The 14,594-nt window shown below is 43.4% G+C and overlaps 1 protein-coding gene across 2 annotated transcripts in view; it reads left to right on the top strand.

Moving 5' to 3' along the window:
* The window catches only part of FAM120C (family with sequence similarity 120 member C), a 104,524-nt gene extending 96,475 nt beyond the window's left edge, over positions 1-8,049 (top strand). Inside the window, exons 15-16 of one of the 2 annotated variants that reach the window (XM_019018939.4) lie at positions 646-703; positions 3,086-8,049. In XM_019018939.4, coding sequence (XP_018874484.2) covers positions 646-703; positions 3,086-3,340 — 313 coding nt within the window. In that variant the 3' untranslated portion in view covers positions 3,341-8,049. The remainder of the gene's footprint in view (positions 1-645; positions 704-3,085) is intronic. The other variant, XM_031005883.3, reaches the window with a different exon arrangement.
* The last annotated feature ends 6,545 nt before the right edge of the window (positions 8,050-14,594 follow it).

Here is a 14,594-nt window from a genome sequence, read left to right as displayed (position 1 = left end):
TTGGCTTTCCAAAGTGCTGGGATTACAGGTATGAGCCACCATGCCTGACCAACTTTCCTTTTTTTTTTTTTCTTGAGATGGAGTTTCGCTCGTTTCCCAGGTCAAAGTGCAATGGTGTGGTCTTGGCACACTGCAACCTCCACCTCCGGGGTTCAAGCAATTCTCCTGCCTCAGCCTCCCAAGTAGCTGGGATTACAGGCGCCGCCCACCACCATGCCAGGCTAATTTTTGTATTCTAGTAGAGATGGGGTTTCACCATGTTGGCCAGGCTGGTCTCAAACTCCTGACCTCAGGTGATATGCCCACCTCGGTCTCCCAAAGTGCTGGGATTACAGGTGTGAGCCACCGCACCCGGCCCAACTTTCCATTTTTTAAAGTCAGTTTTCAGTTTAGTTCAGCAAATAAATAATAAATTGCCCTGCCTTAATGAAAGAGTTTTTGCCTTAGAGGAGGACATGGGATACAGAACAATTCAGTTCAGTAGAATATAGGAATGACCGAGATAGATGTTCAGTAGTAACACTGAGAAGGGGCATCTGACTGAAGAGGGTCAAACTTCTAAGAGGAGACCAGTAGTTAACTAAGTGAAAAGGGGTGTGTGGGCTTTATGTTTCTCATGATCACTTTTTTTCTCACTTGCTAAAGGCATGGAAAAGAACAGACTGGTAGAGGATCCAAGGGACACAAAAAAGGAAATAAGCAAGTAAGTATGTTTTTTGAGATTATTTAGCTTCTGTTTGATGCCTTTTGCCTTTTCAGCTAAACTAAAAGAGATCACATCAGGCGTGGAAACCTGAGCTGCTTAGGGGAGCTTCTCAACTCCTCCAGGCATTTGATTTCATTCTAGTGGTATAGTGAGGGTTAGCCTGCCTCAAGCTTTTCCCACAGGGCTGCGAGTCTTACCCTTTTCCGAGTGAGGCCACAAGATAGAAACCAGGTACTGTGTCCTAAAGACCTGCCCCTAGTATACTATGTGCAGCATGCAGCCAGAAAGGGGCCAGAGTGATGCTAACAGTGAGACTGCCCACAGCCTGCCTGAGCTTCTGAGGGGCCACCAGATATGCTTAAAAAATTGGACTTCTTTGCCTTTGCTGAATATATGTGGCGGGAGCATTACCATTCTGCTTTTTTTTTTTTTTTTTTTTTTGAGAAGGAGTTGCGCTCTTGTTGCCCAGGCTGGAGTGCAATTGCATGATCTCGGCTCACCACAGCCTCCGCCTCCCGGGTTCAAGCAATTCTCCTGCCTCAACCTCCTGAGTAGCTGGGATTATAGGCATGCACCACCACGCCCGGCTAATTTTGTATTTTTAGTAGAGATGGGGTTTCTCCATGTTAGTCAGGCTGCTCTCGAACTCCCGACCTCAGGCAATCCACTCGCCTCTGCCTCCCGAAGTGCTGGATTACAGGCATGAGCCACCGCAACCGGCCTGCTTATTCTTAATAACTCAGAAATGTCTTGAACTTTCTCTCTCTCTTCTTTCTCTCTCTCTCTCTCTCTCTCTCTCAACAGGGTCTCACTCTGTCACTCAGGCAGGCTGGAGTGCAGTGGCACAATCACAGCTCACTGTAGCCTCTACCTCCTTGCCTCACGCAATCCTCGCAGCTCCGTCTCTCAAGTAGCTGGGACTACAGGTGTGCGCCACCACACCCTGCTAAGTTTTTCTTTTTCTTTTTTTTTTTTTTTTTGAGATGAGTCTCGCTCTGCTGTCCAGGCTGGAGTGCAGTGGCGCGATCTCGGCTCACTGGGAGCCCCGCCTCCCGGGTTCACACCATTCTCCTGCCTCAACCTCCCAAGTAGCTGGGACTACAGGCACCCGCCACCACGCCCGGCTGATTTTTTGTGTGTTTTTAGTAGAGATGGGGTTTCACCGTGTTAGCCAGGATGGTCTCGATCTCCTGACCTCATGATCCGCCCGCCTTGGCCTCCCAAAGTTTTTCTTTTTTTTTTTTTTTGTAGAGACAGGGTCTTACTTTGTTGCCCCAGTCTGGTCTCAAAGTCCTGGGCTCAAGTGATCCTCCAGCCTCTTAAAGTGCTGGGATTATAGGTGTGAGCCACTGCGCCCAGCCTTTAAACTTTCTTCTAATCCATGCCTTGGATTATATCACAGTTCCCACTGGTCCTCATTAGGTATGCCCCACCCCACCCAAATACAAACTAGGAGGACCTATTCTTGTAGTGATCCAAAATATTGTAGTAGACTCAAACTGCTGGGCTTCTTATAGTATAGCAGCTACCATTTCTTGAGTACCTACTTTCTACCAAGCCCCCTCTAGACATTCTACATGTAGTCTGTAATCCTGGGCAATTTTGTCATCAGTTCTCAATCCTAAATCTATTCTGTATACAGCCAGCCCTCACTGCATCCATGTTAATCCCCATCATCTAATGTTTCCTCAAAGAAGATAAATTTGCTTTAATGTTATTTTTAGGCAAAAATGGAACTAGATAGTAAGTCTCCCACGCAAAGCATTTCATAATGCACTCCAAAGCTAGAGAACAGTGACTTTGGTGATTTTTCCAAAGCTTCTCAGCTTTTTCTTGAAGCTGCTCAGTAAGGTAAATGGATGCACCTAGAAGGAAAGCTAATCACCAGATAGGCTCTCGTAAGGTAGTATAGCCTTGGTGAATTCACCGCGATTCAGGGTCTGGTCATCAGGCATACAGTCTGAAAAGCCTGATACTTTTGGTACAATAAGAGTAGATCTTATTGGATCTCTTAGTGAATAGATCTCTTAGTGGTTGACTCACACTAACCAAGATCATAGAAATAGAATTTTTATATTTTTAGTAGTGACAGGGTTTCACCATATTGGCCTGGCTGGTTTTGAACTCCAGACCTCAGTTGATCTGCCTGCCTCGGCCTCCCAAAGTGCCCAGGCTGCAGTGCACCCCAGCCTGAGCGACAGAGTGAGACTCCGTCTCAAAAAAAAAAAAAAAAGATTGTACTAGTTGTCAACCAGCTTGAGGTCTTCTGGTGTTTTTGAAGAACTGAAGCCGCTTCCTCAGGCTAGCTTATGAATATGCTTAGGAAGGGTCAGCCAGTCTGGGATTCCCATTTCCACTGAGTATCTCTGTTTTTAACAGGGCTGTTCAGATGGAGTTTCTAAATCCCTGGAGCTTCATCAAGGTCGGTCTCGCTCCCAGGTAAATGGAAACATTGGCGCATTGATCAAGGAAGAGAAGAGTGATCATCGTCTTCCAGCTCCATCACAATGTGCCTTATCCAGAGACAGCAATGAGTGTAATAATGGTAACCGCTACCTCCCTATGAATAATAGGGAGAAGAACCACTTACAAGAGCAAAAGCTAGAAACTGTGGCACAACGGAAAGAGGACTGATAAGCTGAAGATGGCTTCACCAAACCAGGAAGAGGGAAAAACTTTTACTTTTCTGATTTTAGGCCCAAGCTAGAGGAGGATATAAATGCTTACCCTAGATTTCTGCAGGATTTTGGTGGGATGTCCTATTGTGTCCATCTTTTCCCCTTCCCTGCCTGTTTCTGGGACTTCAGATTCAGTGGTCTGTTTCTGGAGAAGTTCTGGTCAAAGATGAATGGCAGTAAGACTAGCTCCTAGTCTCAAATTGAATATATAGCACCAATAGTTTATTTATCTCCTCTGGGAGCCTAGTAAGGCAGTAGCTGTCGAAAATTGGGTATCATCACATAAGGTCCTATAGAAAAGCTCTAGCTTTGGTTTTTCTGAGCATTTATAATGATACTCATTATCAAAGACTTATATGATAAACCTATGAGGTTGTGGGGACAGCTGTGGCCTCCTGAGGTTTTTTTTTTTTTTTTTCTCTATGAAGTGGTATCTACCTCTTCTTCACTCCTTCCAACTTACCTACCCCTGGATTTTGTACCACCACCTCTAGCTTTGGCCTGACAATCAGATAGGTAGATGTTTTCAGAAAAGTAAGGTAGTATTGGTTATTTTAATTTTAATTTTTTATTTTATACACTTCAAAAAAACTATCAATGGCCTTTGTACTGGGGGATTCAAGTGAATCAGAAAAGTACTGGGCAGATTTTTCCTGCCTCTCAACCAGTGCATTGTTTGTAAAATAGAAGATGTGGCACAGTTCATTCACTCACTATTGCCCACACCATGAAAGGGTGGGAATCAGTGTAATGAACTTGAGTACGAAAGGGACTCAAGAGACTCTGTGTGAGTGTGTGTGTGTGTGTGTGTGTGTGTGTGTGTGAATGTGTGCTTGTGTGTGGGTGTGGGTGGATGTTGTGTGGGTGGGTGTATATATGAATGTGTGTATATGCATACACATACCCTTTATATAAAGAGACAGATCTATTTATCTATACATATTTTATATATATGTAAGTGTGTGTGTATGTGTGTATATATGTGTGTATATATATATACACACACATACATACATACAGACATACATACATACATACATACATACATGGTGATGTCCCAGAGGATTTACTCAATTTCCCAGAAATGCTTCCACTGCTATGGAGTGGAAGGTTTCAAAAGACCACACTTTAAATCTGAAATTCTTACTAAGTCACAGCCCATTCACAACTATGAGAAGTTGGATGGGCTTCTCTAAATCAGAGAAAAAGTACTTTCCAGAAATTGCCTGTTCAGAACAATAAACTCTTGGGTTGTTACAAGCTTAATCTTGAACAGAGCCCTCACATCCCATATGGTGAAAACAGGAGGTTGGAATGGGATTGGGAAGAGTTGGGCATTTCCTTATGAAGGTTTGGAGAGAAAAGGGGGGATGGGAGGTGACTACCATTTGAAAGGGCTTTCAGCCAATTTGGAGGAAATCTCTTCTGGAACTCCAGGGTCAAATTGGTTTCAGGCTAGAATTGATTGACATGAATCCCTGAAGGAGAGAGGACTAGCTTTGGAAAGATAGGGTAGGGAAGTGTGAGGAAACTATTTGATTTTACATGCCTAGATTGTTTCATTTGTTCATTGACATTCTGACTACTGGATCTTTTCATTTGCTTTGCAAGGAAGACTTTAGAGGACTCTGGCCTGGGCCTTGAGAAGAATTCTATTAAAAGATTCTCAGCCTCCTGTGTGGCCAGGATCTGCCCAGGATAAAGAGGCTATTCCTCCTTGCTGGAGATAATCTTGAGACAACCTTGCATTTCCAGTTTCCCTCCTTGGGCAGCCTAACTATGAGGGAGGGAAACATGGCTTGCAATAAATTAGCATTGTGTCTTCATTCAGGAATTGAGGCTTCCAGCCTCATATACCTCCTTTTGGGCTTTGTGATATTCTTGCCCAAGAAGTACCATTTCTACAGAAATACAACTGACTAATCTTCTAGCAGGGTTCTTTTTGAAAAACCCCATGCACCTTAACCCACAGCAGGTCCTTGGTGATTTTTGCCCAGACAACCAGAAGGCTATTTGCTTACTGCCCACTTACAATGACCAGATCATAGGAAATTGAAAACAGTGTCAGACTATTTAGTCCTAATCTGTCCCAGATTAAGAGAATCCATGATTTTCAGGGGGAGGGAGCCCTGCAATGCCTTGACCCCTGCCCAGATACTTCTTACATAAACCAAAGAAAAATGACAAGAGTGTACATCTAACCAGACAGAAGTAGAAACAAAGTATAGAAAAACCTCCTCTTTGGAATCAGCTCCCTTAATGTGGTCCCCCTTCTCTTGGACCTGCCCAACCTTTCACAACGTCTTGAAGGTAGGACTTCTATATCCAGCAAAGGAAGGGATAGTAGTAAATTTACATGGCTTGGAATTTTCTTTCTGGAGCCACAGAGGGATGAATCCTTTGGAGCTCTAAAAGCAACCAGTATCACTGAGCTGTGAGATACCTATATCTCCATTTTCTAATAGGAAGCACTTGGACTTAAAATTGCTAAGATATTTTTTGCAGTTGCTATTTCTGTGCATCTTGAATCTTATCTGACACAATCAAATGACAGTATTGTTAACTCTCACACCATTAAGAAAATTTCTTATTTTGTAGGCATTCACTGTGAGAGGTAAAATTGCTGCTTTGGCAGGGATGATTCCAGTTTGCCAAAAGGCTTTTCTTCCTTCCACAACCTCTTTTTCCCCTAGCCCAGGGTGAAACAAGTGGGTCATCTCCAACCTTGATTTTTATTTGGATTCAGCATTTTGGGTTTGGAAGGTTACAAGAAGGAACCATAAATGGCCATATTCCTAGATTTTTATTTATCTGACAAAATACACAACTTAAAAGCCAGGAAAACTAAGGTTCATTACGGGGAGATGAACTTTTTCTAATTGGAGGACAAATTGTGGAAGGTGGGGTCTGATCTTTGCTTCACCACTTGAAGAGACTGTCATCCTTCATCTGAGGTTCCATTTCTAGCTTTTATGTGACCTCTCTTGAACAAAGTCATTTGGGAACCCCCAGAAATGACCCCTTTACATTGTAGGACCATAAGCAAAACACTGGTTGTGTATAGTCACTGATCCCCAAGGACTTGCAGTTTTTTATTTCTGCTGGTGTGTCTTGGGATCAGCTTATAACTCCTACTCTTACTTAGTCAGTGACCAGTCCAGTCTGGTCTGGACCAGGCCTGACAAACTTCTGCTCACTTGCATCATTTTCATTCTGAGCCAGTAGGACTTTGGGTAGACTTTAAAGCCCAAGAATTGGTACTCGCTTTGGCTAGTGACATTTGATTTTTGTCTCCATCTTGATTTCTGACATCATTGGCCAAGTCACATTAACTTTTTTTGATCACTGAGAAAAACAGTCGAACAAGGCATTACAGAGGGTGGTTAAGGTAGAGGGTGGGGGGCAGGAATGCTTATGTAGGGTAGAAGGAATGTAGGGGTAGCTGTTTGGTTATGGTGATCCAGTCCTTTGGAACCTTACAAGGCTCCTGTGGTGTCAGTGTTACCATTACAGCCTCTACGACCCACCCACCTTTGAAAAGTCAGTACAAGTAGACCACAGTTTAAAGTAGTTAGTATAATTCTACTAAGGTTTAATCATTATACTTGTTCACTTCCTGGTGCATATTTCCTAAATATGCTTGGGGTTTGGGGTGGGGGGTTGAGTTTTCACTGTTCCATTGCGTGTCATCTTATATTTTTCTCCATCCTGTGACTTTGGCATCTTATTCGACTTTCTATTTTCTTTTCCCTTGGCTTATTGCAGTAGTCTGCTGGTGCAGGTAGAGAGCTCAGTGCACCTATTCCCCTGTTACTGCTAATTATCTTGAATATTGTCAGAGGTTATTTTGATGTTCTAAGAATATAAAGTCATTTTTTACAAAATCATCTTTTCCAAGTTAAAAGCAAAATAAAAAAATCCCCTGTGCTAGGGTGCCCATTTCAGCTTTTGACATTGCCCCTGTACTTTTATAGATGCTCTTTTTGTCCGTGTTGGTAGTAACTAATGACTAGTGAATTTTCATGTAAATGAAGCAAAATAAATATTTCAGATTTTATTAATCTCTCATAACCCAGCCAAATCTGATGACTTCATTTTAATTGCTTCCCAGAAAGCACTTCCCCTCCTACCTTCTATTCTATTCTATTCTATTCTATTCTATTCTATTCTATTCTATTCTATTCTATTCTATTCTAATCTGTTCTATTCTGTTTTTAGAATAACACACTAGGTAAAGAAACTTTAACTGCAAGGAGTCAGTGACTTTTAGTGCTCCCTGATAAATGATGTTATTGACAAAAGTAAAAAATTATTTCATTGTTTTTTTCCTGTATTACTATCTCCTCTCCTGTGCTTTTGACAGTGTGTTTAGTGGATGGATAATATGTATTTCTCTTTCCCACTCCCAGATTCCAAATTCCCTGCCTTTTTGGCCCACCTCACCACAAAAGCTCCATAGTTTATTAATGTAAGTTTGAATGGATGCTTCTTTGGGGAAACTTCAGGAGTTAATGGAAGAGTTTCAGAAAGGAATGAGAATGCCTCAGGAGTTGTTCTGTGATGGAAATTGGTCTGTTGTTCTGTTAATGCTGATGGAAAGAAACTTACAACGCTTAATAAAAATCTATTCTTTTAGTAAAAAAAATTGTGAAATAATTTTGGGTGTGCGAAGTTTGATTTCTTTTCCCATCTCTGGATCCCTTTCTGCAAATGGGGGATATACTTGTCTCAATTCAGAAGTGTTGCACAGAGATTTAGGAGTCTGTTTGTATAATACCAGGGCAAGAGACCAAGTACAAGAATCATCAAAAGGTAGAGCATATTTAGCCTCCTAGTTAACTTCTTTATTTGAATGTCCTAAAGGCACCTTTGTCTTGACATTTCCCAAACTGAACCCATCCTTTCTGTGCAAGCCTGTGCCTCTCCATCAGTGACACTACTTTCTACTCAATTGCCTAAACCACAGACTGACCTGGGAGTGAACTGTCTTAGACTTGTCCCTCACTTCTCAAATCCAGTTGATGAAAACATCTGTTGATAACACCCAACCATTTTTCTATTTCTCACATCTGTTTCCTCTTTTCTGTCCTGGCTCCTGTGGCTTAGTGGAGGCCTCATCATGTCTTACCTGGACTGTTGCAGTTGCTCCCCGTCTTACTCCTTAACTGGGCAATTTTAAGCAACATTTTATGTCTAAGTGTATGTACCTTTTTCCAGTGAAAGGGCCCATACCTTTTTTCAGGTTCTTAAAGGAATCTGTGACACAAAAGGATGTTAAGAACCATTGCTTTAATCCACCATGCTTAGTAGCTTCTAGAGTAAAGTGTCCCTCTAACATGCTGCTCCCCCGACTCCACGGTCCCTTCATGATCTGGCACCTGACCACATCTCAGCTCATTTACTACCTCCGTACTCCAGCCATAATAAAATGCATCCCATACACATTGAGCTGTCAATATCCATTTCTTCTCACTTGCTTGTACCATTGCTAAAATTCCTTTCTCCCTTTGTTTCTGGTGCAGACTTAACTTATTCCCCCAAGATTCAGCTCATGTCTTTATGATTCTTTTTCTGATCCCCAATTCGGTGATGAGTATAGACTCATCACAGCCAGCCCCTCTAGTGCTTTGCTGCATCTTTGCCCCTAGATTACACTTGTGAGCAGTGACTGTGCTTAACCATCTCTGTGTTCTTGGCACCTACTGCACAGCACACACTTAGTAAATGTTTGATGAATAAGTCAAGAACAGCTAAAACACTTTTGAATAAGTCCTTTGGTACAAAGCAGATTTCAGACTTTGAAGGCAGAGGATATGGTGGCAAAAACTCAGGAAGATTGAGTATGAGGTTTCAGCCCTGGATGGTATTCACTTAAATGTGTTTTAAAATTGAGCTCTGAGTCACCTTTGAGCAATAGAGGGATGCTTTGAGCAGAGTCTGAAGCCAGGACTCTAGGGCATTCTTTACTGCTTCTGCTGAGTGACTCTAGCTGGGCTTGGCCTCTCTAACCACTTTCTGCCTTGTGTGTACAGATTCTAAAAGGAAACAGCTGAGCCTCAAGGTGAGCACTAGAGGCCTGCTGAAGCTTGTAAACACTTTATCCTTAAATGAAAAATTATTTATAACATCTTTTGTCTTATATGGGTTCATTATAGCTACAGATGTCTTTTCCTGGCCTTTGATCTTTGAGTGTTGGGACTGTGAAAAGTTAATAGAAGGAAATCTTTAGCATTTGGCTTTTTAAAATGAATTTATTGCAGACCTATTAGGTACCAGGCATAGTACTAAACTCTCATACATTATTTCTTATCCTTAAACAACTCTCCAAAGTACGATCCCTACTTTACATATGAGCAAACTGATTGAGTGGTGCCCAAGTTCACACACAGCTAATAAGTAATAAACTCCGGGTTCTAAATCTAAGCCTGTTTTGACTTCGATAACTCATTTCTGCCTCCCCAGCATTCCTTCCTTATTCTGGCAATTAAGCCCAGTTTTCTCCTTTGGGGGAAGTGGCCATCTATCTTGGGGTAGAGTTGGGTTGACCATCAGTCATGTGGCTTCATCTCCCCCAGCACGGGGATGGAGGGGTAGGTGACCTAAGCAGGGCCAATTGTAGTGCTTTTTCATGGAGTTAAGGGAGAAAGTTACGAAGAATGAAAATATCTCTTTTAAGAATACAAGCATTAGGAATAATGTGAGCCTGGAACACTGCCTTCTGTTTACATCTTCCAAAACTAGCCTTTATTGCATGTGAAAAATATGAAAATTCTGTAATAATTTAATAGCAGATACACAAAGGCATCTATTGAGGGCCTACAATGTGCACTGGAGAGAGTTCTAGACACTTTATGTACATTTTCATTATTCAGTCCTTATACATGTATAATTTCTAACTTGAGAAAAGGAGAATATATCAGTCAGGATAGGCTAGGTTTTGCTGCAATTATAACCCCCAAATCTCAGTAATTTAACAAAAGTATACTTATTGCTCATATGTCCAACTGGGATTGACAGCAGAACTCTGTTCATGCATGGTGACTGGTGGACACTAATAGACTAATAGAAATTCCATCACTGCCGGGCACGGTGGCTCACACCTGTAATCCCAGCACTTTGGGAGGCTGAGGCAGGCAGATCACCTGAGGTCGGGAGTTCGAGACTAGCCTGACCAACATGAAGAAACCCTGTCTCTACTAAAAATACAGAATTAGCCCGGCATGGTGGCACATGCCTGTAATCCCAGCTACTAGGGAGGGTGAGGCAGGAGAATGACTTCAACCTGGGAGGCAGAGGTTGCAGTGAGCCGAGATCACGCCATTGCACTACAACCTGGGCAACAAGAGCGAAACTCTGTCTCAAAAAAAAAAAAAAAAAAAAGAAAAATTTCATCACCAAGACTCTACTCTTTTTTTTTTTTTTTTTTTTTTGAGTTGGAGTTTCGCTCTTTTTTTGCCCAGGCTGGAGTGCAGTGCAATGGCATGATCTCGGCACACTGCAACCTCTGCCCCCCAGGTTCAAGTGATTCTCCTGCCTTAGCCTCCTGAGTTAGCTGGGATAACAGGCGTGCGCCACCACACCCAGCTAATTTTGTATTTTTTAGTAGAGACGGGGTTTCACCATGTTGACCAGGCTGGTCTTGAACTCCTGAACTCAGGTAATCCTCCAGCCTCAGCCTCCCAAACTACTAGGATTACAGGCGTGAGCCACCGCGCCTGGCCACCAAGAGTCTACTTTCAAGGATCATTTCCATAGTTCGTTACTAGAGAAGTTTCTCTGAATGTATAGAGCATCAATATGTTAAGTAAGAAAAGTTCCATCACTGAGTCAGGGGAAGGCATATGACCAAAATATACCTTGGCTCTTAAAGCTTAGAGTGTCACAGATCACTTCTCTCTTTTCATTGCCCAAAGCAAGCCACATGGTTGCAGCTAATTTTATAGAGGTGGAAAAGAACAATTGTACTATGTGCCTGAATGGCGATAAAACTGGTTAAGTTTGGTGAGTCACAATGACAGCATCACAGGAAGAAATGGTCCATTTCTGGTTGACTTAATTCACTTTTGGTTGGTACCCATTACTTAACCATTTGAGACCTTCAGTCTAAAATTTGGAATGTAGTAGCTAAACATTCATTCCCGTTTCAGTGTTTCAGTAGGGGTTCTCTGCATGTGGTCGGAGGTGAACATAATCTGGTAGTAATACAAGCACTGAGCTTAGTCCCTGTAGCCCACCCTCTGGGGTGGTTGTGAGGATTAAATGTGTACACAAAGGGCCTGGCATATACTACAGCCTAGATAAATGTTAGCTGTTGTGGGTTAGGGAAGAAATGGTAGTAGATGAAAGACTTACGTACACTCCCAGTCCTGACTTCCCACATTCCTTCCCATTCTATAATCTGACATCAGCCCTCCCCATATGAATGTGGCTGCTTCCAAAGGTGACCTGTGTGCTCTGTCATGAAGTTCAGGGTTTCCCTACAGGCCTTATCTTGCTGAGGTCTTCCATACCAATATGATGCTGCAAAACAACCCATTTACTGAAACTCTGACTTCCCTGACACTTCTCTCTTGTTTCTCTTAAGTTTTGGACTACCTAAAAATATATGTAATATTTGATAAATACAAAAGGATATATGTAACATACATTATGAAATTCAATAATAAAATGAACACCCAAACCCACCGCCTAACCTAATAATGATCCCATCTCTTTACCTTCCCCAGAGGTAATCAGTATCTTGATTTCATTTTATTTTTATTTTGAGACACAGTCTTGCTCTATTGCCCAGGCTGGAGGGTGGTGGCATGATCTCAGCTCATTGCAACCTCCGCCTCCCGGGTTCAAGCGATTCTCGTGCCTCAGCCGCTTCAGTACCTGGGACTACAGGCGCCCACCACCACGCCTGGCTAATTTTGTATTTTTAGTAGAGGCAGGGTTTCACCATGTTGGCCAGGCTGGGTCTTGAACTAATGACCTCAAGTGATCCGCCTGCCTCAGCCTCATAAAATGTTGGGATTACAGGCGTGAGCCACTGTGCCCAAACTTAAATGTGATGTCTCATTCCTACCCTCTCCATTGTTTCCTATACCCCATCCTCCTCCAGCTTGATTCCCTTATCTCTGATTAATGTCACCATTATCCTCATAGTCACCCAAGCCACAAACCTCAGTCATCCCAGATTCTTTCCTCATCCACAAGCTCAAACATTCTGCTTCTGCAGTGTCTCATATCTGCCCCTCTTCATTTTCATGGCTCCTCCCCATCTTACTTCTTCCTCTTCTTCTTTTTTCCTGCCATTCAAAATGTGATAAGTGGTTCAGCAACATTAGCATCACCCGGAAACCTAACAGAAATGCAGACTATTGGCCGGGCATGGTGGTTCACGCCCATAATCCCAACACTTTGGGAGGGTGAGGCGGGCGGATCACTTGAGGTCAGGAGTTCAAGACCACCCTGGCCAACATAGTGAAACCCCGTCTCTACTAAAACTACAAAAAAATTAGTCAGGCGTGGTGGCGCATGACTGTAATCCTAGCTACTCAGGAGGCTGAAGCACGAGAATCGCTTGAACCCGGGAGGCAGAGGTTGCAGTGAGCCAAGATCGCACCACTGCACTCCAGCCTGGGTGACAGAGTGAGATTCTGTCTCAAAAAAAAAAAAAAATGCAGACTATTGGGCCCTACCTGAGATCTACTCAGTCAGAATCTGCATTTTTTTTTTTTCTGAGACAGAGTCTCACTCTGTCACCCAGGCTGGAGTGCAGTGGCACGATCTCGGCTCACTGCAAGCTCCACCTCCCAGGTTCACGCCACTCTCCTGCCTCAGCCTCTCAAGTAGCTGGGACTACAGGCGCCTGCCACCATGCCTGGCTAATTTTTTGTACTTTTAGTAGAGACGGGGTTTCACCGTGTTAGCCAGGATGGTCTCGATCTCCTGACCTCATGATCTGCCCACCTTGGCCTCCCAAAGTGTTGGGATTACAGGCGTGAGCCACCACGCCCGCCAGAATCTGCATTTTAACAAGATTCCTGTATAATTCATATGCACATTAAAGTATAACAGGCTGTCATGGTTGCTCATGCCTGTAATCCCAGCACTTTGGGAGGCTGAGGCAGGAGGCTTGCTCGAGTCCAGGAGTTCAAGACTAGCCTGGGCAACATAGTGAGACCTCATCTTCTACAAAAAAAAAAAAAAGAAGAAGAAGAAGCTGGGTGTGGTGGTGCACACCTGTAGTTCTACTCGGGAGGCTGAGGTGGGAGGATCGCTTGAGCCCAGGAGGTCGAGGCTGTAGTGAGCCATGATAGCTCCACTGCACTCCAGCCTGGGTGACAAGAGCAAGACTGTGTCTCTGAAATAAACAAATACAGTAAAATAAGCAGTACCCTAGTTGAGTCTCAATCTGGATAGCTGTAAGTCTTCACCAGTTTATAACCTATGCCCTGTGTCAGTGCCACTCAAGCCTGGCTGCATATCAGAATACCTCGGAAATCTTTTTCATTTATCTTTTCATGATTTATAACATCCACTAGTTGTTTTTCAATATAAAAATACAAAGAAGAGGCCAGATGTGGTGGTTCATGACTGTAATCCCAGCCCTTTGGGAGTCCAAGGCAGGTGGATCGCCTGAGGTCAAGAGTTCAAGACCAGCCTGGTCCACATGGTGAAACCCCGTCTCTACCAAAAATACAAAAATTAGCCAAGCGTGGTGGCACCTGCCTGTAATCCCAGTTACTTGGGATGCTGAGGCAGGTCAATCACTTAAACCCAGGAGGCAGAGGTTGCAGTGAGCTCAGATGGCGCCACTGCACTCCAGCCTGGGTGACAGAGCCAGACTCCGTCTCAAAAAAAAAAAAAAAAAAAAAAAAAAGAAGCGGCCGGGTGGCTCACGCCTGTAATCCCAGCACTTTGGGAGGCTGAGGCAGGCGGATCATGAGGTCAGGAGATGGAGACCATCCTGGCTAACACGGTGAAACCCCATCTCTACTAAAAATACAAAAAATTGGCCAGGCGTGGTGGCAGGCACCTGTAGTCCCAGCTACTTGGGAGGCTGAGGCAGGAGAATGGCGTGAACCTGGGAGGCGGAGCTTGCACTGAGCCGAGATCATGCCACTGCACTCCATCCTGGGCGACAGAGCAAGACTCTGTCTCAAAAAAACAAAAACAAAAACAAAAAAGAAATACAAAGAAGGAACTTTAAATTGGCCCAT

This window comes from Gorilla gorilla, chromosome X (assembly GCF_029281585.2).
Source record: "Gorilla gorilla gorilla isolate KB3781 chromosome X, NHGRI_mGorGor1-v2.1_pri, whole genome shotgun sequence".
NCBI classification, from domain to species: Eukaryota; Metazoa; Chordata; class Mammalia; order Primates; family Hominidae; genus Gorilla; species Gorilla gorilla.
This window is presented reverse-complemented; position numbering and strand designations above follow the sequence as displayed.